General features: G+C 38.2%; 6 protein-coding genes across 6 annotated transcripts; 1 reads left to right on the plus strand and 5 right to left on the minus strand.

The window, feature by feature from the left end:
• Positions 1 to 429: 429 nt before the first annotated feature.
• C9374_013779 (uncharacterized protein) lies at positions 430 to 4,493 on the plus strand (the record flags this gene model as incomplete). Its single annotated transcript, XM_044689693.1, has 7 exons — positions 430 to 970; positions 1,055 to 1,410; positions 1,492 to 1,797; positions 1,850 to 2,156; positions 2,215 to 2,287; positions 2,351 to 2,622; positions 2,689 to 4,493. The coding sequence occupies 7 exons, from the start codon at positions 430 to 432 to the stop codon at positions 4,491 to 4,493; spliced, it is 3,660 nt and encodes a 1,219-aa protein (XP_044541732.1).
• A 302-nt stretch (positions 4,494 to 4,795) lies between these two features.
• C9374_013780 (uncharacterized protein) lies at positions 4,796 to 5,146 on the minus strand (the record flags this gene model as incomplete). Its single annotated transcript, XM_044689694.1, has 1 exon — positions 4,796 to 5,146. The coding sequence occupies one exon, from the start codon at positions 5,144 to 5,146 to the stop codon at positions 4,796 to 4,798; it is 351 nt and encodes a 116-aa protein (XP_044541733.1).
• A 623-nt stretch (positions 5,147 to 5,769) lies between these two features.
• C9374_013781 (uncharacterized protein) lies at positions 5,770 to 8,622 on the minus strand (the record flags this gene model as incomplete). The annotated part of the gene is made up of 1 exon (XM_044689695.1): positions 5,770 to 8,622. The coding sequence occupies one exon, from the start codon at positions 8,620 to 8,622 to the stop codon at positions 5,770 to 5,772; it is 2,853 nt and encodes a 950-aa protein (XP_044541734.1).
• Positions 8,623 to 10,045: 1,423 nt separating this feature from the next.
• On the minus strand, positions 10,046 to 10,646 carry C9374_013782 (uncharacterized protein; the record flags this gene model as incomplete). The annotated part of the gene is made up of 2 exons (XM_044689696.1): positions 10,046 to 10,394; positions 10,450 to 10,646. 2 exons carry the CDS (start codon positions 10,644 to 10,646, stop codon positions 10,046 to 10,048), a joined length of 546 nt encoding a protein of 181 aa, XP_044541735.1.
• A 1,331-nt stretch (positions 10,647 to 11,977) lies between these two features.
• On the minus strand, positions 11,978 to 15,002 carry C9374_013783 (uncharacterized protein; the record flags this gene model as incomplete). Its single annotated transcript, XM_044689697.1, has 5 exons — positions 11,978 to 13,821; positions 13,887 to 14,216; positions 14,271 to 14,438; positions 14,502 to 14,672; positions 14,735 to 15,002. The coding sequence occupies 5 exons, from the start codon at positions 15,000 to 15,002 to the stop codon at positions 11,978 to 11,980; spliced, it is 2,781 nt and encodes a 926-aa protein (XP_044541736.1).
• Positions 15,003 to 15,635: 633 nt separating this feature from the next.
• Positions 15,636 to 18,863, minus strand: C9374_013784 (uncharacterized protein; the record flags this gene model as incomplete). Its single annotated transcript, XM_044689698.1, has 1 exon — positions 15,636 to 18,863. One exon carries the CDS (start codon positions 18,861 to 18,863, stop codon positions 15,636 to 15,638), a length of 3,228 nt encoding a protein of 1,075 aa, XP_044541737.1.
• Between the last annotated feature and the right edge of the window lie 6,030 nt (positions 18,864 to 24,893).

The raw sequence follows: 24,893 nt of genomic DNA on the forward strand, positions 1-24,893 counted from the left end.
CATGTTCCTAATTGGATCTTGGCTGAAATAATTTGTAGTCCCACTCCACCCCTCTTCGATGCAATTACGGACTCATTTGATTGGTCGAAAAGTGAAGGCAATTTTTGATTTCTTTTTGATCAGCATCATCAATTCATTCCATGTCCATAATTCCAAAACGGTATTCACGCGGTGTTCATCTTTTCAAGGTTTCACCAAGCCATGTCGTTTTTCCTAAAATGTTTGAAACACCAAAATTTCCTGCTAACAAATATCGGCAAGCATGAGATCCGCTCTCCTTTCATCTTTTGAAAAAAACAATTAACCAAGCTCAGAATGACAGCAGCAAGTAGATTTCTCGCTACATGCTGCGAAAGAGGCCTGGCTCGTTTTGTTGGCTTCCATCGTGCATGCAGCGGTTTGTTTCTGACCATCATGATACTAACACTGATGATCGTACATGATCCATTTGTGAATGCACAAACGAATTGTCCTCACTTGCAAGCTGGGCTGACATCATTTTCGTCTCTTCCCAAGTGGAACTTGGCTGGGTCAGATATTGTCATCTCTTCCAAGGTCAAGATGGATCAATCTCCTCAAGTAATTTTACGCTCCATTACTATTGAGAATGGTGGTGAATTAATATTTGACAATACCGTTTTGAATGTGGATGTTGAGTTTATTGTAGTGAAAGCTGGTGGTAAATTCATTGCTGGCTCTGAAACATGCCCAATTACTAACAAGATTATTGTGACCTTCTTTGGAAATCGAACCACTGCCAATGTGATTGGATCTGATCCCCATGATAACACTGCTGCAGGTTACAAGGGTCTGGCATGCCTGAGCGGTTCGTATTTGCAATTGTATGGGGATGTGAATAGACCTACTTGGACTAATCTGGGAGAAACAGCTGTCAAAGGAAGTTCAACCATCAAGGTTATTGATAACACTCAATGGAAAGTTGGAGATGAGATTGTGGTTACCAGTACTGGTAAGTTGAACAGTCAGCTTATTTCATTCTTGAACTTCATTCTTTCGATATAACGTGAACATGTTGTGAAAAAACATTGTACAGATTATGGTGAATTGATTGACAGTCGTAAGGCCTCCGGTCCTTCTTGGATGTATGTCTATGGCAATTATTTTCCAGATCAAAACGAAGTTCGAACGATCGCACAAGTAGTCAACTCGAAAACCTTTGTCTTGGATCGTCCATTAAATTTCACTCATTGGGGTAAAGACCATGCACGTGCAGAGGTTGGAATTTTGAACAGAAACATCGTTTTGCAAGGAGATGCCTCATCTGTGAATTCACAATTTGGTGGACATTGGATGATTCGAGTGGTGGAACAAGCTGAAATCCAAGGAGTAGAAGTGACACGTATGGGTCAGAAGGGTTTGTTAGGAAGATATGCTGTTCACTTTCATGTGGTAAGTTGGGAGTAGATAATTTCATCTTGTGTCAATACATACTCGACGGAAATATAATGCACTTATTACACATACTCACAGCTTGGAGAACAGTCGTTCTTGAAGCCAAAAAGATTCTTCATTAAGGAATCATCGATTCATCATAGTTTTCAACGATGTGTCGTTGTACATGATTCCAATGGATTACTCATTCACGACAATGTTTGTTTTGATTCCTTTGGTCATCAATATTTCCTTGAAGATGGTAGTGAAATGGGCAATGAATTTATTCATAATTTAGGAATTCGAGCCAAACCAGTGGCAAATGGCGATCCCATGCAAATTATTCCATCCGATCATGATGTCTCTATTTTTTGGATTACCAATGCGAACAATACCTGGATTAGGGTAAGTGTTACTTGTTGTTTTTGAACCATGTAGATAGATTACAAGATAACAGAATGCTGCAGTTGGAGGAAAATTTCCTTTCTGGTTTACCATGCCTCTGAATGTTGGTGGATTATCAAGTGCAAAATATGGAGTGAATAATATCTATGTGAGACCTCGAAATCAACCTCTTGGAGCATTTAAAAACAATGTAGCTCACTCGTCAAATGGTAACGGAGTGCATGTTGATGACATGTTGACACCAACTGGAACATTTGAAGAAGCTTCTTTTCTTCCAAGACTTGGTCCATACAATGGTCCATCGATCGTTGTGGAAGCTGTTTTTGAAGGAATTATTGCATACAAAAATCGTGGTTATGGTATGTTGGTTATACTGAAAATATTTTGAGTTGACGAGTGTTGTTCATTGAAAAATAGGTATTTGGGCTCGTGGCGGTCCCTTACTTTTTAGAAATTTAATATTAACAGACAATCGAATTCAAATGATTACGTAAGTGCTTCCTGCTTGTATTGATATTTATTAATTGTCCAACATTATTACACGTTCTTGTAGCCCTCCTGGTCCATCCGTTGTTGTGGACAGTTTATTCATTGGTGAGAGCGACAATGTTGGAGATAGTTCTTTCAGACCATCCGTCGATCTCGGTGGTAGATCAAGACCTGATCCCAATGCAGCCTCCAAATATCCTGTGAAAGGTTTTGAAACCTATGACAATGGAGGTCCACAATTGTTGAAGAACATTGTGTTCAAGAATTTCATGCCAGACCAATTTCGTCAAGCAGCAGCATTGGGACAAATGTCTGATGCCCCATTCAAACATCAAAGTAAGTGTTTGTATTTAAAACCATAATTCACATCGTACTGTTTTATTTTCAATCCCTGAGGAACAGCCCTAAATAGATACCTTAATTTAACATTTGAAAATAGTAATCGAGTCTATGTTTCTGAAAGATTCCTTGATGGCAACAAAGGTCTCTGCGTTCTTGATATTGATGGGTCAACAACTGGTTTCACTCCTGGAGGATGGCTTGTGGCCAATGATTCTCTCATGGCTCACTCCAAATGTATTAAAAGAAACGATTGGAAAGGATACAATTGTCCAATAACTCTCGAAGGTTATGGTCAATTATGGGTTCAAAACGTTGGAGGTAACTTTGAAACATCCTCTCCATATGGTTCAGATCCAAGTCTCAATAATCCAGGAGCCAAAGTAGCACGGATGATCGTTCACGATCTCTCTCGTCGTGTGAATAGTTCTGTCATTGGTGGAGTATTGGGAGGCACGTTTACCATGCAGAGTAATGTCATTTTGAGGAATTTTTATGCCATTCGTTGGATTTTAAACATTCCTTCACCTCCGATTTTGAAGTTTTTACTGACCTCCTCTGCAAATAATGATTGGGTAGTAGTGTCGGTTCAGTATCCGAGAAGTGCCGAATTGAATGTCTATTTCAATAGCCCGCAAGGAAAGAAAGTGTTGACCCGTGTGAATTCTCTGGGGGCCCTTGTACAAGATCCAATGCATTATTATTATGACTCGAGCGGTGAGCACTTGTATCTGTATTTGAGAAATAGAGCTGGACGAAGTGCTTTCAGTGAACGATGGGGTTTCTCAGCCTTCAGCAATGATGGATTTCATGTGGTAGTGAACGCTTCCTGTCCCAATGATCGTTGTCAAGTCGATAATCATAATTTGCCAGCACATTCTCAACATTTTGTAAAATTGTATCATAAGGAAGAACGTTATGCAGGATATTTAAAACCATTAGTGAAGAATGGAGCCAACAGAGGAAACGGAGTAGTTTTTGCCACCTTATTGTCCAATAAGAGAACACTCGATGTAGCCGTTCATCACGATTTAACTTTGACAGCTACAAAAATGGAAGTTGGTGTTGGTGATCCGGTCACTGATCAGGAAGATCGAATCATTACTCCACCCACTAATGTGAAATTTACTCCGTATTCAGTGTCAAGATTTTCATGGGAATTATCTGTGGATGATATGGTCGCATTGTTGAAAGGTCGTTTATTTGTCAAACTTTCGACCACGACACACCCGAATGGACATTTGAAAGGTCATCTGTATTGCAACATGGGCCGTAATTCTACTAACAATCTATACATGTGTTCTCTTCCAGATCCAATTCCCAAAGCTCAACCTTGCGATGCGGCACCATTGGATGCCATTTCCTTCTATGACGAGTTTGACACTGTAGACGCTAGAACCAAATGGTTTTTATTGTACTACAACAGCACGGCCGATGTTAAGGAAGGAATTTATAGTATTGCTTCAAGAAATTACACGAGTAATCCTATATGTGGAGCCTCCTCTATTTATGCTGGAATTCGAAATGGTGGTGTCATTATTGGCAAAACCTATTCACCTTCAACACTCAATTTTGTAGACCTTGGTGTGTACAAATATTTTGAATTTTTCGTTCGATCATTGACACCAGGTGAATTGAAGTTGAATGTGCATTTCACAGAAGTCGAGAATGGTATTGCTAGAGACATTCCAAGTTTATCAGTCGACACTAAATACATTCAATACTATACTATTGATGACAGTCGTGTTACACGAGTGAGAATTCCAGTTTCTGATTTGGCTTTCACAAACAAGACTTCCCTTAATGTCATTCAAAGAGTTGTGTTTACCATTAGCAATGGCGTTTTCAAGGAATTCTTGATAATTTAAGATTTGTTAAGGAAGCTGCAGATCCTGTAGGAGTTTATGATGGAGTGACTCAATCTGACATTGTTGGATTGAAAGGAGTTCCAGATCCTGATATTGATCCTCTCTCTGTTAGAGGTGAGATTGTCATACCCATTGTCGAACCCTCACAAAGCATTGTAAAACCAAAACCAAGCAATAGCACTCCCAAAAGAACAACCACCGTTAGCTCAGGGGCGAAGGGAAAAGCTCTTCATTGGTGTATATGTTTGGTATTGTTGCTTGTACTATTGTGTTAAACACCAAATTCATTTTCTTCAGGTTAATTACATGGAATACAGATCTAAAGCCTTGTGCAAACAATCACTAATAATTTCAATACCAACGGCACACAAGTTCCCAATTTGTCGCTCTTCAAAAGTGTCTGATTTTCCTTTCTTGACGTAACGAATTGCCAACAAGGTGGCACAACAAATAAGACAAACTCCAACACAACATCCAACGACAATACCTGCGATGGTTCCTGCGTCCAGTCCAGAATTGGTCGGAAGTTTGTCCACACACACTAAACGAGTATTGTCCCAAGCTTGAGTGAGTGAGTTGCAGTGATCATTGATGGTAGCACAAACATAATTCGATGAAATACTTGATGATGAATTTGAAATTTTACAGCACATGGCTTCTGAATTTGCAAACGATTCACAACAACATTCGAGAGGTTTCCGTTGATGATATCCGTAGATTCGCAACAAATGGATGATGAGCTCAATAATGCATAAGTTTCGGTAAAGGAATATTTGGAGGGGGTGCGTAAATGCATGGCTCTCACCGCCTTGATACTGTGCAAGAATGTGGTAGTTCATGTGTGAATACCGTCGAACTTTGACTACATCATTCCGGGTCCGAGAAAGAATTCAATGTTCTGTTACTTAGTGGTCGATACGGTTGTTTAAATGTTGCTTTCAAATTTACGTTCAAACCGGTGTTGGCTCATTCCTATCATTAAAAACAGAGAACACAAGAAGAAGCAACGGACCTGGAGTTAAGAAGGAGTTGTTCGCGAATGTTGTGAATGAGGCGTGAAGGAAAATAAGGAATGACAGGGAGAGGAAACATTATCAGGTGGGACGGGAGGGTGTTTGGTTGATGGACATGGTTGACACTACACACTGTGTTGTTGAGGCAATTTTTCTAGCGATGTAAGGTATTCGACACCAACAACAAGGAAAAGAGGAAGAGAATGCAAAATTAAAGTTGTTGAAGGAATTTAAAGCTAATGCAGTTGAAAACCCATTAGTACTTATTTTTCAAAGTAAATCTTCATATCGGCTTCAATTTCTTGTCTATTCCTAAAAAGTATACCATTTTCCTTTACCTTCTTTACGGATTGTTCTTCCACACCAGATTCATAAATGTAATGCCAAGTGAATTGAATACCACCATATGTTACTGAGTTTTCAAGCTTTCCATCTTTGATGAACTTTAGATCGTCCTTGCGGGCTTGTAACAACTTTCCAGCTTTTGCTTCTTCAGTTCCAACAATTCCATGAAGTATCAATTCGAGTAATGAGAAATGATATTGCTTTGGAGCGTTTTGTGTACTTTTCATTGCCTTTCCTTTTCTATCTAAAACATAAAAACGTTTCAATAAATTATCCATATCTGTAGTGCCATTACTATGACAATAATGAGAATCAACAGTAGAAATTGTGGTTTGTTTCAGAAAGATTTCAACTGTCTTCTCTTTGTACATAACAATAGCATAATCAAAGCTTGGGAAAGTTTCGGATTCTGGAATGAATAATACTCCCGTTCCTTTCAAGAAATTCCTTCGATCGAGAGAGCTTAAATCCTTTAGATCCAAACTTTCTTGTACGTTAATTTCATATGATAACGTGGATGTTGTGGGGTTTGAGCTCAACTTATTTGTTACATAGAATTTTCTATCTAAATGTTTACCAATTCCATACTCTTGTCTCACCAAGTGTTTTTCAAACATTGTTCCTTTCGCTGAACCATAAATATTCTTGGGTATGTTTGGCATGTCTAGTTTTGTGCAGTAGTGATGGAATAAACATCTCTTTGCTGGATCATTAATGATAAAAAGTTTTCCACAAGAATCTTTGTACAATAAACCCTTATCATATACAACCCCTGAAACACTATCAGGTCTTCCATCTAAAATACCAAGAGCAAAAAGATCTTCGAGTGTCTTTTCAAACTGTTCCTTCTTATTTTTGTCCAATGTACTAACTAATAAATCCAATCTTCGATCATATACACCACGCATATTCATGACAAATTGGTTGAAATCTTCATCAGTACCCTTTTTGCCCTTCAAATAGTTTGCCAAGTATCTCAACTCTCTTGGAATTCTTCCTGTTACATGGGCTATTCTTTTATCCTTTGGATTCAAACCGAAGTCTGCTACCAGTGTTTCAAACTCTGTTGTTGTTGGAGGAATTATTCTAACCAATCTTTCTAGGTCTCCTCCTGGTAAATTATCTTCAAAGGAACTATGAGCACTTCCACAATAGATGGTAACAGTATACGTCCCTGATGTATCTCCTGTCCATCTGGTAAAATCTTGGAAATAAGCAAGGGAAGCAGGAATCTTGTTGTAATAGTCAGGTCTGTACAATTCATTATGTTCATCAAACAAATAGAAAATAGGTCCCACATTTCCAATATGTTCGCTCAAATGACGGACCACATTTCTTGCTTTCTGTAATTCAACAATTTGGGTCGTAGAAAGAATGTCACTATTCAGCGAAAAGAACAATCTACGCAAGTAGTTATTGGCACCAACCTCCTGATCTGTGTTGTAACTGCTGAGCCATAGTCGACATCTTGGAACATAAAGTACTGGAATTGAATTTACAAATGCGTAGGCAACTATCAAATAAAGTGTATATGATTTTGAAACTCCATGAGGACCCGATAAAACCAATCCAGTGGTTTTTCCGTTAACAACTTTGTTAAGTATATCAAATCGTTGCTGAGTTAAAAGATATTTTGCATTTGGATTAAAGTCTTTTGGAGACATATCACTTTCTCCCGTTCCAAATACAGGAAGATCGATAAATTTTCCAATGAGTGTTTCCAGTTTTTTCATGTTCGTTGGATCTTGTAAATTACGGAGATGGTCATATCTTGCATTTGTTCTTTCCTTTCGTAAATTTTCAGATATTTCTCCTTCCAACTTGTGCTTCCAAAGATCAAACAACTTGGATGGTATATTAATTAAAGAACCTCCTTCGCCAGCCTTTCTCAATTTGGTAGTAATCCACCCAGCAACAGCTTTGCAAGTATATTCTGACACTGAAGCAAAGTCCTTGTCGCTTTTCATAATCGTGATGGCATATTGCATACATTTTTCTTCTGTTACACCTTTCACTATTTCCTTCTCTACGGCAGCAATAACTTTGGTGAGAGTTTTGACATCCAATGAAGAAACTTGATCAAGACTCAACTCAGCACCTCCTTTTGCAATTGGTTCGCACAATTTTTGTATGATTTGTTTACTCACTGGCTCCAATTGCCATAGTGAATATTGTCTGGTCATTAATTGATCGAGCACCCAAAATACAACAGTTTTGCAAGTGTCGGAGAGTTGAGGAATGCTATTCTTGTTATAAGTACTTTTAAGTTGATCAAGAGCATAATATTCATCCTTCTTCATGATATCCTCAACAATGTTGTGGAGAGATGAGCCATCAAAACCAGCCTCATACAAAGGCTTCACCTTTTCAACCGACAAACCAGCACCACCCAAAGATTCATCAGATGTCAATACTGATGCTACCTGTTGCGCGTTCCATTTCTTGTAATCCATCAAATTGAGAGTGATTGGTTCGGAGAATGAAGGTGCTGAAGTATTTGTACCATCACTATCATTTGTTGGTGCTTCTTTCTCCTTCCACCAATTTGTGGTGGTGTAAGAACGTATTTGGCCAAATGTGCTTGTTGTTGGATAAAACAACAATTTGTTGTTCGGAACAATTAAATTTGGTTTGTTCGACAAAGCAAAATTGAAAACACAATTTCTGGGGCAAAAATAATGTCTTGTTGTTTTGGTGAGGTTCGATGTGTGGCTGCTGTTGTTGTGGGTAATTAACCGTTGAACGATGCTGTTGGAGCCTGTTCTCTTCATTTTGGTGCAGAAAGATAGGAATATTTTTTTAATTGATGCTAAAAATAATTTGTGGAGTATTGCAAGTGAATTGTAGCTACGGTTGAGGACGAAGATAATGACGAAGAGGAAGAACAACAGCTAAGAACACCAAAAAACTTCTCCAAGGCTCTCGCAAGGAAGGAGAAATGAGAAAATGTGCTATCATAGCTCCATATACTCCACCACAACCACAAAAGAAATCAAAAAGTCGTTAGATCATACCAAATAACTTTTGGGATGTTCTTAACAAAAATTTGGGATTAAGACAGAAAACTTTTTAAACAATATCGTTTCACTAGAACGTTCCAAAAAAAATGGTATCTCCCAATTCCCACCACCTCATTCAATTTCATTAAGGAAGACCGATCTCAAAACTCCGTTCCGAGTTAATTGAGCACAGTATCTCCCTCTAAACAACAACAAGAGTTTGGAATTAATTGGAGGAAAACTAATGGGTTAGTTCCGAGTATTGAAAAAAAATATGGAGGTGAAATAGCTCTCTGCAATACAACATCGTCTAGCGCAACTAGACACATATCTGACACCCATCGACCCATAATTTTGTTGACATTAATATTGGTATTCCTTAGAGGAAAATTATTGGTGGATGCACCGAACGCAAGTTATGACCGGAGATCTTCAATGTGTTGTCAATTTGTCTATTGTGTTGCAAATTAATTCAAATTAATTCGGATATTTGAGTTGACGTAAGATATTGACTGTCAGGTGGCTAAGATCCGAATAGGACAAAAGGTGTTGAAACCTTGACCAGGATTAATCATGGCAAGGTTGATCATTAAAGAAAGACGAGGGCCCTTTCAAACCTGCAGCCGCAGCAAACAGCCATTCAGCCAGGATAGTCCTCGCTGCCGAAATTATTTTCAGATGCAATCAATAGAATCCTTTGGCATCCGGTTGAAACAGGATTTTTGCGGCTGAGATAGGATTTCGATCAGGTGATCAGTTTATTTTGCTGACTAAAAAACCGTTCTCCACAATGACGGTTCTTAAAATATTGCGTAAAATCTTTAGAAACGTCCATCCAGGCAAAGGTTTTTGTTCTTCTTATTCCTTTTTGTCCACTGTTTGATTTGCTTAATTTGGCAGATGAAGACATGATTGTTTTCATCTAATTGGAGAACATAATCACCAATGCTTAAATATTCGGAATTGAGAGTCATTTGCTTCTGGTTTTTCAATTTGTTGTTTGTGATAGGTAATTCCTCCAATGGTGATATGTGCGTTGGATTGTTTGTTTTTGAAATTTTGTAGTATGTTGTGTGGTTGATGTGTTCTGTTCCATTGTTGCTCCAATTTATCGAATTCCACAATGTCATTATTCGAATATTGTTTCAATTTGAATTCTTTTGTAAGTAAAACTTCAATAACAGGTATATTCAAATTAAACAATAGAGTATGAATGGTTGGATTCATATTCAGTATCTGAAAGCATGGCAAAAGTGCGACATGCTCTTTCAAATTCACCAATAACAATATAATTAATATGTTCTGGTGATGGGAAGCAACAATAATACTCATATGGTAATCTTGTGGATTGATCTTTCTCTTTGTTGAATTGTAAGCCAACAATTAAGGCACTTAAAAAATTATTGAGAGCATTCAAGAAATTTTCAGCGTTCAGATTGGTGCTGGAGCCACAATGTTGTCGAGCCACTCCATAAAAATTCTCGATCATATATTCTTGCAGTTGAAAAGGCAAAAATACTCTGTTGTTGGGTGATGATTGAACTCTATACATTGTCAAACACAAACCGATCATTAATAACAACAATAATGGATAATGACCTTGAAGTCGAACTATAAATTGACTCATCATCATCTTCGATGTCAGTATTGTTATGATTTGTTTCTTTTTCTTTGAGGAAGATGCGAACGATTCCACAAAGCTCTTTTGTTATGAACATTTGTTTGACATCATCTTCAGTCATAATCTTGTTTTTACGTGAAATCTTTGGTTTGGATTTATCATTTTCGGATTGCATTCGAAAAGAAATCACTGCTTTGATGATGGATTTTGGAAGTGCAAATGACATGATCTCTTCATCATCAAATAAATTTAGAACAGCAATGCTTCTGATAGCATTTTCTTCAAAAATACGAATTACTGAATTGATGTCTGATGGTGTGAATTTTATATCGGTAAGATAGTAATAGAGAAGATGAAGATCAGAATTCGTGGATGTATGTTGATGTGGTTGTTTAGCTCCACATTTGAATTCATTTCGGTCAAGGATAACATGCCAGGGTTGGGTTGGGATTCCTCTCAGTAGGATTTTTAAAAAGATTCAATATAACAATATATAATTTGTTTTTAATATCAATTAGTCCCACGCAGAGAGGAAGGAGGTATTAAGCGAAAGATTTCTTGTTGTTATAGTGGATATCGAGATGACCCCTATTTTTGTACTAAAAAATCAGGTCCTGTGGTGATTGACCATCCTCAAAAATTTTCGTTTAATGATCAAAACTTGAATATTTCCATCAATTAAGATATAAGGAAGTAAGGCGCTGCTGTTTCGTTCGAGCTGAATGTGAAAATAAGCAAATATTTTGTGCGTCCAAGTTGGTGATATGTAACTCTTGAAGTTGGTCATGATTCAAATATGGATGAGCAAAAGTCGGTATTCCCTCGAAATTGGATACCGTTAACGTTGATTGAAGAGTCGTTTCGTGATATGTTGGTCTTGAACAGCTTCCATGATGGATCTCCAAAGTAATTGTTGCTGTGAACCACACTTTTGATGATTATACACCCTCAATAAAATCAGCCATAATTCATTGATGCTGTTTTCATCATGGATGGAATATTGAATTATCGTTGTTGAGTCCTATCCCGAAACATTGTTATGGAATCTTAATGCGAGTGAGTCTTTTTGATGACTGAATCATTGAAATTGAGTTGAGTTTCTATTGTAGTTGTGAGTGATGAAAGTTGCTACTGTTCTACATTATCATCATAAAATGTATACCAGACACAAATGAACATTGAATTCATTTAAGACGATAGAGGGAGGTGTGTTCTTGTTTTTCTGTGTTTAGCTTCATTCAATGAAAAGGGTTGTATTGATCATGATGAGATTGGATCTAAACAATGCTACAAACATAATTAGATGAAATACAAAGAATTCAATGTTCTGTTACTTAGTGGTCGATACGGTTGATAAATGTTGCTTTCAAATTAACTACGTTCAAACCGGTATTGGCTCATTCCTATCATTAAAAACAGAGAACACAAGAAGAAGCAAATACAACGTTCAAAAAGAGCCACAGTATTTTGGAGTTGATTATTACTAGATTTAAATTTTACTCTGAACTATTGAAAAATTGTTAGAATGAGTAAAAAGAACATGGTAATGAAACAAGTAATACCAATTAAAGGCGTCCTTAAAGTAGATGCAACATCGGAACTAGCAGTAATAATTCTTGGTTCCACTTGAACGACAAACAAACTGCTGGAAACACCGGTGTCTGTTACTGCTCTCACATTTCGAGAAGGATTCAACACGACGTTCAGTCCAGTGTTTGATTGAACAAAACACGAGCTAGAAGTATTCGAATACTTGTATGGGAACATGGAAGGTATAAGTCGGAATGAAAAGCCATACAACGCATTCACGCCAGGAAACGGATACAAAATAGTTTCAACTTCAGAATTGGCTGCTCGATTCGTAATGATTGGTTTCCAAACATCCATTGTAGCAGCATTGAATTGAGAACATCCATATTCATGGTTTTCGGGATCATACGAAATGGTGGCTCTGAATTCTTTAAAGCAACACAAATAAGCCTCGTTCACAACGAGACGGTTATTCGGTCCGAGAGTGGATGAAGTTGTTTGAACTTGAGCAAAGACTCTCTCGCCCGATTTGAATGTTGTTTTGGGCGACCAATCTCCCGAGGCCAGGTACATTGTGGTTTTAAGGGTGAAATTCTTTTCAGAAGGACCAATAACTAGCATGTAATCGATTTTGAGTGGTATGAACATAGTGGCCTCATCCAACACTCCCTCTCGCTTTAACACTGCTCGGAAAAAGGTGAGAGCTCTGAAATCACTCACTTTTGTATTGGAGTGCATCTGGATTTGATAAAACCAACTTGGTGCATTTCGATACCAAAAAGTACTCTCTCTGACTTGATAGATGTAATTAGTATTGGTTGTGTTATGGAAAGAGAATGAGTGGAGAGTGGCATTTGTTGTTTTAAGGACCATTTTGACATTTAACACACCAGTTGAGGAATTGGTTGAAAACTCCTGAGGATACAAATTCACAGAGTAGGGCAACAAGGTGGAAAACTCGTCAAATGAAGAAAAAACGGTGGTTGTTAGTTTGATAAAGACTATTTGTGAAGTGGTGAATTGGTACGCTCTACAAAATCCGCCATTGTTCAAACCCATTTCATCCAAGTAATAGAGAGATAACGGAATGGTTAACTTGATCACATCCCCCAACATTTCCTTTTTCACCAATGAGTTCTCAATTAATTGGTCCAAAGTAAATATTGGTGAAGAGTAGGCACGACGACATGGTTCCACCATGTCTATTACGGTCAAGTTCATTCGTTGACCACCTTGAACGGAGCAAGAATGAGTGTCAAAAGAAGAATCTCCTAACAATGCTAAATGAATGAATTCCACATTGGGATCCAAAGAAAAGTTGTATGAAAATTGAATTCCATCTTCGACGACGTGTGAGGAAATTTGAGGATTGGGTGCTCCAATCGAATTGGAATCCCAACATGTTTCTTCACATTGAACACCACGAAATCCATCTTGACACATACAGCTATCTGGACCCACACAAGCACCTCTACCACTACACACAGATGTTGTATCATTTTGTAAATAGCCCCAACAAACAGCATGCTCACACTGACTTCCGCTATATCCTGAACAGCACAAGCACACGTCCCTGGAGGTACATGCTCCTCTGGACGAGCATGCATTTGTTCCGCTAAGTCCAAAACAAATGGGCTCGCATCCACTTTTATCACTTTTTAAGGCAAATCCAGGTGAACATGTAGGGTTCAATCTTCTGATTCTGTTACTACCTGTAAACAATAACGATCCTTGCGGAGTGAAGGTAAAAGCCCAAGGAGAGCCCATGAGAGCATCAGTTGCAAGTCCTCCATCACCAGAAAATCCAGGCTGACCATTACCTGTGAAACGAAAGAGCCGTTCATGTAGGTTAACTACAAGTTGATTAAGTCAAACTTCAACTTACCAGCAACAGTTTTGATGATACCTCCTGTGGTAATCTTTCTTATAGCACCAGTAACTCCAAAAAACACTTCTCCTGTGAAAGGAGAAACTACCACATAGGTAGGATGAGAAATTTGAGCAGATGTGGCTGGTCCATTGTCACCAGTATGTCCTTTGATACCATTACCTGCAATGGTTGAGATGTAACCGTTTCTATCAATTTTTCGAATTCTATTATTAACACTGTCAGCAATGAATAGCTCACCAACATGATAAAACGCATGCAACGGGTCGGAGAAAAGAGCATCACGAGCTAATCCTCCATCACCTCCGTATCCTTGCACGCCGGTACCTGGTTTTGAAAAAAGATTAAGAAAGTCAAGATATATTTCACACAATCTCTTACCTGCAATTGTTTCAATAATACCATCCGTTCTAATTCGTCTAATTCGTTGATTACCTGCATCTGCTACATAGGCCTCTCCTGACGCAAAGGTATGAAGTCCCCATGGTGTAGTGAACGTGGCGCTTATGGCAGGAATGTTGTCACCAGTATAGCCTTGTGCACCAGTTCCTGTAGAATGAATTCAATATATTACATTGTCCAGATCATATCAATAGTAACAATTCCACTTACCAGCAATTGTTGAAATGATACCAGAGGCATTGATTTTTCTAACTCTGTGGTTGAGACAATCTGAAAAATAAAGCTCTTGAGTCTCTTCAACATAGTACGATGTTCTTGCATTTGCTATTTGAGCAAAGGTTGCAGGAATCCCGTCTCCATAAAACCCTTGCACACCGTTGCCTGCATGTACAAAACCATGATCATGATAGCATAGAGTTAATATTTGTGATAATATCACTTACCTGCAATGGTTGTAACGATTCCATTTGGAGCTATTTTTCTGATTCTTTGGTTTCCTAGATCCACCACATAGATGTCTCCAGATTGTGAAACGGAAACACCACGAGGGTCCCAAAAAGAGGTACTTATGGCCAAATTTCCGTCGCCGTTAAACCCATCAGCACCTGTACCAGCAATGGTTTCAACAGTGTAGTATACTTCTTGGCCGGATACAAAACTAATTTGAACTAGCCAACTTGTGGCGAGTAAGAATAACAAGAGTTCTTTCATACGATTAATAACTTATTTTGTTTTTTTTGTCTGTGTCCACAGATGAGATGAACTAGGGAGAACAATTTTATGAGAAATTCACTACCTGGTGCCCAAAATATCAGTTGTCGAGGGAGCTACTTTCCAAAAGTAGGACCTGTCACTTGTTATCTTTTAAAACAAGTAAGTGCCTGAAGCTTGGTAATAGGTATTTTGTCTGAATAACATCACACTGGAAAGATAATTTTAGGTACCAAAAACCGTAAAGTCTTCCATACATTCACCTCAAATCGCTTGATGACATTCACAACAATTTAATAATGGCAACTTTCACAAACTACCAAACGCTCAGTTTCATTCGAATAGTTACCAACGTTTGATTATGATGTAATATTTTTGTTTATCATTAGGGCATGAAGAACACGAGACGGTACACAATGAGACGAGGTGACAGATAATGGCATATAAACATACTTTTTTTGGGACTGTCTGATCTCAATAACTACTTATCAAAAAAATGTGGATGGGTTTATTTGTTGGGTTGGTAGTTGTGGTTTTGGTTTGGGTTGTTGTCTGGGTTTTGGGTAGGTTTGGTCCATTAAACAAAATAGGTATGTATGCCATTATGTGTAATCCCGTTTCAGAGGAGAACAATCAAGGTTTAGGCGCTCCTGTACTCCCTGCGTTGCTTGGAGTGCTTTGAGGTGATTGCGGCACTGAAGAGGTTCCTCCTCCTATTGACGGAGTTGTTGGCAAGCTCGTTGTGGGTTGCAATTCTGTAGTAGATCCTCCTGTGGTTAAGCTCTTTTGTTTCTTGAAATATTTAACACATCCCCAAATACCACCACCTCCAGCTAGTAAGGCAATGACAGAGACAATAAGACCAGCAATTGGAACAATAATAGCAACCAAATCAACTACTCCTAAACCTGAGTTAGGAACGACCTTAAATTCAAAAACAGATTCTGCTTCCATATTTCCCTTATCCACAACATAGAACTTGAATTTGTTTGTGCTTTGTTCTGAAGCTTTTCCTTTGAGAATATAATTCATTTCATCAAATTTTACCCAACTTGGAAGTGCTTGACCTGTTTCTAAGGCTGCCTTATAAACCAAGCTCTCACCATCTGGATCTGTGAAAATATCTTTTCCTACTGGAATACTGAATTCCTTATCAACCTGTACTGACTGATCAAGCATCTTACTTTTAACGTAGGGAGATCTATTGTAAATAATAGTAGAAGGAACGCTTGCTGTTTGAGCGAAACCATTGGAAACGCTGATTTGATAGGATGGTGTCTGTTCTGCGGTACCAGTATGTACAAATTTCACTATACCTTCCTTCACTTGTAATTGAGAAAAGTTTGTGACCACACTCACTGCAGGGCTATGCACCTCAAATCTTCCATACCTTAAATTACTTATGGTGAAATATATTTGAGCGTCACTGGCAGATGAATCCGTTGCTAAAAGGTCATTTGAAGTAACTGTTGTGGTTTGTCCTTGTGATACCAGAATCTTATTGTTAATAATGACAGGGATGGACTTGTCACAAAATTGACCAGAATATCCGGCGTTACAAGTACAGGTGTCAACGTCGGTGCATAACCCTCTTCCGTTACAAACTAATGATGTGACATTTTGTGGAATTCCATTACATTTGGGCAATTCACAATATTTACCACCCCAGTTTGTGTCACATCGACAAATGTCAACTCCATCACATGACCCATGTCCATTACAAACACTTAATGATCCTTGGATATACCCATTACATTTTGGCATGTCACAATACTGTCCACCATAATTGGAATTGCAACTACAGGTATTGACATTATCACATGATCCGTGTCCATTACAAACAAGTGCAGTCATGTTCTGTAAAACTCCATTACATTTAGGAACCTGACAATATTGTCCACCCCAATTTGTGTCACATCTACATAAATCAACATCATCACACGAGCCATGACCATTGCAAACATTCGCTGCGCCTTGAAGAATGCCGTTACATTTTGGAATTACACAATTCGATCCTCCATAATTTGCCGTGCACTGACAAACGTTATTGTCAACACAGGTTCCTTTTGAAGGTCCTCCGCATGCATTGGAACCGTAATTTCCGAAGCATGTCACTTTAAAATCAATCACAGCAGGCTGAGGGTCCGTGTACAAATCTCCTTCACCAACTCCATCTCTAATGTAGAAATGAAATGATGGAGCTGATAAGCTTGTAGAAACAAATCGAACTTGTGAAGCATTAATATGATGTTGAGTAAATGAAGTAATTGAAATTCCTGGTGCTGTGACCATCTCAAAGTATCCATGTTGCAGGTTACTCACAGTATAAGTGATTGTGTCGTTTTCAGAGTCAACAGATAACATATTTAGATTAGACACAATGACTGATTGTTTTGCCTTGCTCTCAAGTTGGTTAACGACATTCCATGGTCGTGTGTTCAATGAATATTGCCTTGAATACACTCCCCAGTCATCTCCATCTTGTCCCATACTGGTCCATAATGCAAGAAAGTTATTATTCCTTGTCTGAACTATGTGATTCACATACTGAGTATCGGCAATGTAAGTATTCATTTTATAAATAGGTCCTAATGACGTTCCTGAAGTGTCATATCTTCTAAAAAAGCATCCCAATCCATTTCCATCATCTCCAGTCCATGCCACAATAATTTCTCCTGTGCCGTAAGTGAAAGAAAGTACGGCAAGACCTTCATGACTATATGAAGTTGAATAGGTCGCTATGGTAAAGTCATGTACTAAAATGTTGCCATTGGCATCAAAGATTTTTCCAATGACTCTGGGACCTCCTTCAGTATCCAAACTCACCCAAACAATGATAAATCCTCCATTCTTTAAGAAACTAATGGCAGGTTTTGATTGCTCGTTTTGTTGTTGTAGGTTGACTAGTATTTCAGTTCCAAGAGGATTGCCATTAGAATCGAATCGTTGAGCAGCAATACCATAAGAGCTTCCGTCATTCGTGTCACTTTGCCATGCTATTACAAAGTTATTATTGAATGGACTTACTGTAACTGACGGACCACAGATACATGGTTTACTTCCAAAGTTTTTAGTATTCACTTTGAAAGCTGAACCCGAAGTGTTGCCATTGGAATCGAAACGTTGAGCATAAACTTCAAATACGTTTGAGGTTATTCTAAACCAACTGATGACAAAACCTCCACCACTCATGGCAGCAACATGAGGAACTTCTCCCACATTGGAATTCACTAGAGTTTCAGAAGAGGATCCAACTTTATCTCCGTTTAAATCGAATCTTTGATAGTACACATAAGTACTACCAGCAGCATTGTCATATGGTTGACCGTTCAACGAATAACTAGTCCATGTAATCACAAAACCTCCGTTTGTAAGCTTTGCAATCTCTGGAAATGCTTGATACGATGTTGTTATAGTGTTCACAAGTTGTGGTGTAGAAACATCTCCATTAGGATAATATTTTCGAAGGTAGATATCCCATCCGCTACCAGTGATTTGTTCAAAACTCATCCAAACAATCACAGTCATGCCGTTGTCTAATTGAACACCTCTAGCTTCAGTCTGCTTGTTGGTAGTATAGGTATTCACTCGATATTCACTTCCAACAGGTCTGTAATCGTATTCAAGATTGGATGCGAATGATTTTCGAGTTTCCTTCACAGCCATGGATAAATGAATTTTCTTGGATACATCATCGTCCTGGTTGGAATGATGAAAAACAGTGGTGCCTTGTAAAACGATCAAAGAAAATGAGAACACTCCAAGCAAGACCAACCACAATTTCGAAAGAAAGATTTTCTTGTTCAGAAAAACACGATGAGCTTCTTCATCGTAACAAGTATTACCACTCAAAAGAGACATAAATGTGTTGCTACCAAGTGCCGTAAAATCAAAGAGTTTTTTTCTTGTGTCCTATTTATCTCATGTCTCACACACAACAGCGGTTGTTCTTGCTCATTTTGGAATGCATCAAATGTCAGATTACACGTCAGCAAAAAACTTTCCTAATGAATCAATTTATCAAGCTGTCTGCTGAGCAAGATTGAAAGCTCACTACAACCTACACCAAAGAAAATGATAGCTACGCTCTCCAACCAATCAGAAAAAACACTGCCTTTGAACAACAGCACACGACCAAGAGTTGTTACACTTTGGCACCTTACACCTTACACTTAGTGTCAGTGCTGTTTGCATTTGACACTTGAGTGTAAGGTGCGAAATGGATGTTGATTGAAATGGAGGTACTAGTTTGTGAACATAACCATTCTACTTTGTGTTCATATAAAAAGGTCAATAACGAATCTATCAAACAAAAAAAAGGCATGATTTAATCTCATGCATCTACTTTCCTTACGTATATTAGCTTGGACCTTCGTATGAAAGGAGCTAGGAGGCACAAAAGATGATATGTTCCTTTCATTCATGATGATAGACTCAGCCGTTAAGAAGTATGACTACGAAACAAAAAGTGATTCCAGTTCCCTTAATTGTACCCTTCTGATTGCTTCAGCTTGACTTTTGCTGTTACCGTCATTCCCAAATCACTCAAATTCGATTACATCAGCCAACAACAGTGTTGAGCACCATTCTCTTGTTCTTCTCACCGTTTTTGTAACAATTGAACAAAAGTACATGTCACTATGAAGAAAAGCTGGCAAGTTTCACTCCCCTGTTGAACCAAATGAAAATGTTTTCCTGTACTGCAATTGTTTTTCCTCAACATAAATCGTCTCTCAAGTTCATTCAGCAAGCTCTGACATCCTGTTCGACCACTTCGAGGGCCCTGACAAATCCGCAGCCAGAGCCCACGCATCCTCAGCCGATCATGCAACTTCAGGATTCGACTGATCCTGATCCAAAAATAAAAATCCAGAAATCGCTGGAGCGGATCCTCCGCTTTTCCACTGAAAGTTGGAACAAATCGAAGTCGATGTTTTGTTGTCTTTGGAAGAAGACCGTTAGCACATCAATTCATGAGGCCTTGCAACATCACCAGAAGAGACAGCCAACACCACCCAGCAAGCATAGACCCAGCATTATTTCATCAGCATTGAATTTGTCCCAAAGTCACTTTACACCAGGACTTGTTCCGGTCCGAAGAAAACAAACAGCAAAAAGACCATCTCTATAATCATTGAAGACAAACAATTTAACAAACGACAGTCTTTGGTCTGTGAATACTTCTTGAAACTTGTCGCGAGTTCGACCGTTTCTACAAAACAAAACACCATCTGATCATTACTCTTTACTTGAAATCGACGAACAACCAAACCACTTGGTGGAGGAAGATCAATTCAGTTGTCGAATAACGAATTCATTAAAACGAAAGTTTTTATTGCAAAATCCTGATTTTTGGATTGAATCGGATCCACCGCCCTGCAGCCGTTTGAAAAATGAGAGCCGCTGGATCCGGTGCCACTGCGTGGGCTCTGGCTGCGGATTTGTCCGGGCCCTCACCACTTCATAACAATCTCTTTCAACGCCGTGTTGTATGGCGCAACATCAACTCAGAAAACAGGTGCTGAACGGTGGAACATTATTTGAACCACTTGCCTCACAACGCTTCACCTTAGAAGTCAGAGCGTGAGTCAATTCTTGGGTTTGGCTCCACCTACTCTTTTTTTTGAGCCATTTTAACGACTTTACTATCAAAAAAAAATTTTGATTTCAATAAGTCCTGTCCACGGTCCGAAGTTAACTGCTGAGGACGAGATATACTCAAATCCTAGGCTAATTTTCATTTGCTTTCTAATGGTGTTGAAATTTCTAAGAGATGTGAAGTGGTTGTTGGGTTATTTCACTCTGAATTTTGAAGGTAAATTGGCCCAAAAAAAAATTTAATGTTGTAAATGAAGAGAGGATGATTATTTATTATCGGACTGGTATTTCAAACTGTAAAACCAGAGAGAAGCAATGAAATTGGAACACAAGGTTTTTGAGGACTTGATTTGTTCTGAACGTAGTGAAGGGCAGGAATGTTTCGATTGTAAACAATAAAAGAGTTTGGGTTGAGTATTCGAAATAATTTTCATGCTCAAAAAATTTTCTGCATACTAGTACTTCGTCTCCCTTTGCTTTGCTTACTGACTTGCTGTCATCATCCGTGGTTCTATTATTCTTTACTCTCATATTCAACCATATCATCTCATCAACGATACCACATATAACATAAAAGCAACTCAAATAGCTTTCATCATGTGAAATATGTTCTTGTTGTCTGACACTTCCATTCATCAATTATTCACCACGGAACTCTTTTTTCTCCCGAGCCAACGACAACTGTTCTCGCATCATTCGAATTTGATTACTTTCAGTTTGTTTTCCACACTTTAGCATCGAACTCCATTAGCTATAGTACCTACAGCATTAACGTAATCTTAGCAACGAGATGAATAACTCTTCCATTGGAGTATCAACTTCATTCGTTCTCAGCACTTGCCTGTTTATTTATTTATTGTAATATTAATTCGGAATGGTTGAACGAACGTTATAGCATTCTCAACGTGAACTGACCAAGCCATGATATTATCTAATCTCTTCACAGAAATATCGTTATCCTATTCAGAAATTATGAAGAAAGTGTTGAACGATTGAACTAGTTTGCTGGATCTTGAGACGTATATTTTGTGGAACTACATTAGATTGGATTTCTAACGATATATCAACACCATTCCAGTTTTTTCCTCAGAGTGAAACAATATCAAAACGATAAGAAGAGCAATGGACAATATCAAGTTGCAACAAGAGTGTACAAGTAATCCACAACATTGGTCAACATGTAATCCTTCATCACGACACAAGTTGTTGTAGTGATTTTGAAGGGATTGAACAATATTCTTTGGCATCTATTTTAAAAAAGGACTGTATGGATGAGACAAGATTTCATCATAGTTTGTTTGTTTCGTTGTGACAACAATTATCACTTGACGAACTTAATTGGGAATACTAATTAATCATTAATGCTTTTGATAATGAGAAGCTTGGCGTCATCATGGTACTATGAGTCCTTGACACAACCTTGAACAATAATTTTCCTCTTGCAATTGCCACTGATGCGGGTTTGGATTCCTCTCAGTAGGATTTTTAGAAAGATTCAATATAACAATATATAATTTGTTTTTAATACCAATTAGTCCCACGTAGAGAGGAAGGAGGTATTAAGCGAAAGATTTCTTGTTGTTATAGTGGATATCGAGATAGCCTCTATATTTGTACCAAAAAAATCAGGTCCTGTGGTGGTTGACCATCCTCAAAAATTATCGTTGAATGATCAAAACTTGAATATTTCCATCAATTAAGATATAAGGAAGTAAGGCGCTGCTGTTTCGTTCGAGCTGAATGTGAAAATAGTTAAATATTTTGTGCGTCCAAGTAGGTGATGTGTAACTCTTGAAGTTGGTCATAATTTAAACATGGACGAGCAAAAGTCGGTATTCCCTCGAAATTGGATACCGTTAACGTTGATTGAAGAGTCGTTTCGTGATATGTTGGTCTTGAACAGCTTCCATGATGGATCTCCAAAGTAATTGTTGCTGTGAACCACTTTTGATGATTATACACCCTCAATAAAATCAGCCATAATTCATTGATGCTGTTTTCTTCATGGATGGAACATTGAATTATCGTTATTGAGTCCTATCCCGAAACATTGTTATGGAATCTTAATGCGAGTGAGTCTTTTTGATGACTGAATCATTGAAATTGAGTTGAGTTCCTATTGGTAGTTGTGAGTGATGAAAGTTGCTACTGTTCTACATTATCATCGTAAAATGTATACCAGACACAAATGAACATTATTGAATTCATTTAAGACGATAGAGGGAGGTGTGTTCTTGTTTTTCTGTGTTTAACTTTATTCAATGAAAAGACTTGTATTGATCATGATGAGATTGGATCTAAACAATGCTTTGAATTCGACAACGCTTCATCAAGGGTGGTGATTTATTCACTAAATGTCATGAGTACAAACCAGGAATTGAACAGAATAACCTCTGGTTCATACCTGATTGAAATTTGAACAGTTCCTTTTTCATGTATTGATTATTGAGTGACTCCGATTGTTTGGTAGTTGTTGTTATTGTTGAACATTGAGTGCCCTCATCTTAATAGTGGTATGAATAGCCGGTGGACATGTCCTGTAATTTTGCGCGTCCAAGTAGGTGATGTTAACTCTTGGAGTTTGTTATGATTTTAAAATGGACGAGCAAAAATTCGTTAATACATTCCCTCCAAAACGATTACGGATGAACCCTTCACAAACAACAGCAGGAATGGTTCAGTGTTATACTGTTCAGCAAGTAAGTGATGGAATCATGATCGATACAATTTCACAATTTAAACTTGTATTCGTCCTGGTCTGCAACAATTTTGGATCTTCCATCGAATGAATTCAATGTTTAATGATACATTCATCAGTATGTCATGAGATTCTAACTCTGATAGATGTACTTGATCACTGAGTGTTTATTCTTGTGTCATCTGTATCGAGTTGGTGGAGCGCTCTCATCTGTTGAATGATTCATTGCAAGAAGTGACCTTGTTGTATTTTGCGTTTGGTTGCTGTGATTCATTGTTGAAAACAAATGTTCAATATGATGATTTTCATGATTTGTGTATGTACTACATGGATGGTGTGCAAGGTGTGTTCATGTTTGTGGTCGTCATCTCATTTATTGAATTTCGTTCAGCAAGTGATCGTGTCGATAGTTGATGGATTGTATTATTTTGAATAAATTATGATGAACTGTATTGATAGTGATCATCTTTATGTGTGTTTCAAGTGTTTTGTTTGATTCATTTGACTAATCTCTACATACTGTACTGACCATAACATTTGGCGGATGAAACAAAAGATGAAAATGTGTGTGGTAGATTTCATGTTTTCCAAATTCTGATATTGGTTGGAGTACATGTTGAACATGATGGTGTCATGATATGGGATTGATTTCGGGGATCCATCTTTTATGTTCATTGTGAATTATGCAATAAAATGTTAAATAGTTGATGGAGTTGTGCACCACAGATATGACATGAATTTTGATTATTCTATCATCATCATGAAGTAATCATGGTATATTATATGTTACATCAATTTGAAGTGTTGTTCGTTGTTGTGTGCATGATGTGATATGAAGGTTTGAAAAAAATGTGACATGTTCTTTGTATGTTGTGATGATGTTCACCACTCCTTATGAAAGTGATACTACATCTTTATAATAGGTAGTACAACATATCTATGAAGTTATATTGAATGTCTATTGATACTTGTGAAGATAATTGATAAATGTTGACTTTGAATGTTTTTAATTTGGTCTTGGTCTTGGACATTTCTGATTGGGTTTGGGTTTGGGTTTGGGTTTGGTTGGGTTTGGGTTTGGGTTTGGGTTTGGGTTTGGGTTTGGGTTTGGGTTTGGGTTTGGGTTTGGGTTTGGGTTTGGGTTTGGGTTTGGGTTTGGGTTTGGGTTTGGGTTTGGGTTTGGGTTTGGGTTTGGGTTTGGGTTTGGGTTTGGGTTTGGGTTTGGGTTTGGGTTTGGGTTTGGGTTTGGGTTTGGGTTTGGGTTTGGGTTTGGTTTGGGTTTGGGTTTGGGTTTGGGTTTGGGTTTGGGTTTGGGTTTGGGTTTGGGTTTGGGTTTGGGTTTGGGTTTGGGTTTGGGTTTGGGTTTGGGTTTGGGTTTGGTTGGGTTTGGGTTTGGGTTTGGGTTTGGGTTTGGGTTTGGGTTTGGGTTTGGGTTTGGGTTTGGGTTTGGGTTTGGGTTGGGTTTGGGTTTGGGTTTGGGTTTGGTTTGGGTTTGGGTTTGGGTTTGGGTTTGGGTTTGGGTTTGGGTTTGGGTTTGGGTTTGGGTTTGGGTTTGGGTTTGGGTTTGGGTTTGGGTTTGGGTTTGGGTTTGGGTT

Source organism: Naegleria lovaniensis, assembly GCF_003324165.1.
Source record: "Naegleria lovaniensis strain ATCC 30569 chromosome Unknown tig077, whole genome shotgun sequence".
NCBI lineage: Eukaryota > Heterolobosea > Eutetramitea > Acrasida > Naegleriidae > Naegleria > Naegleria lovaniensis.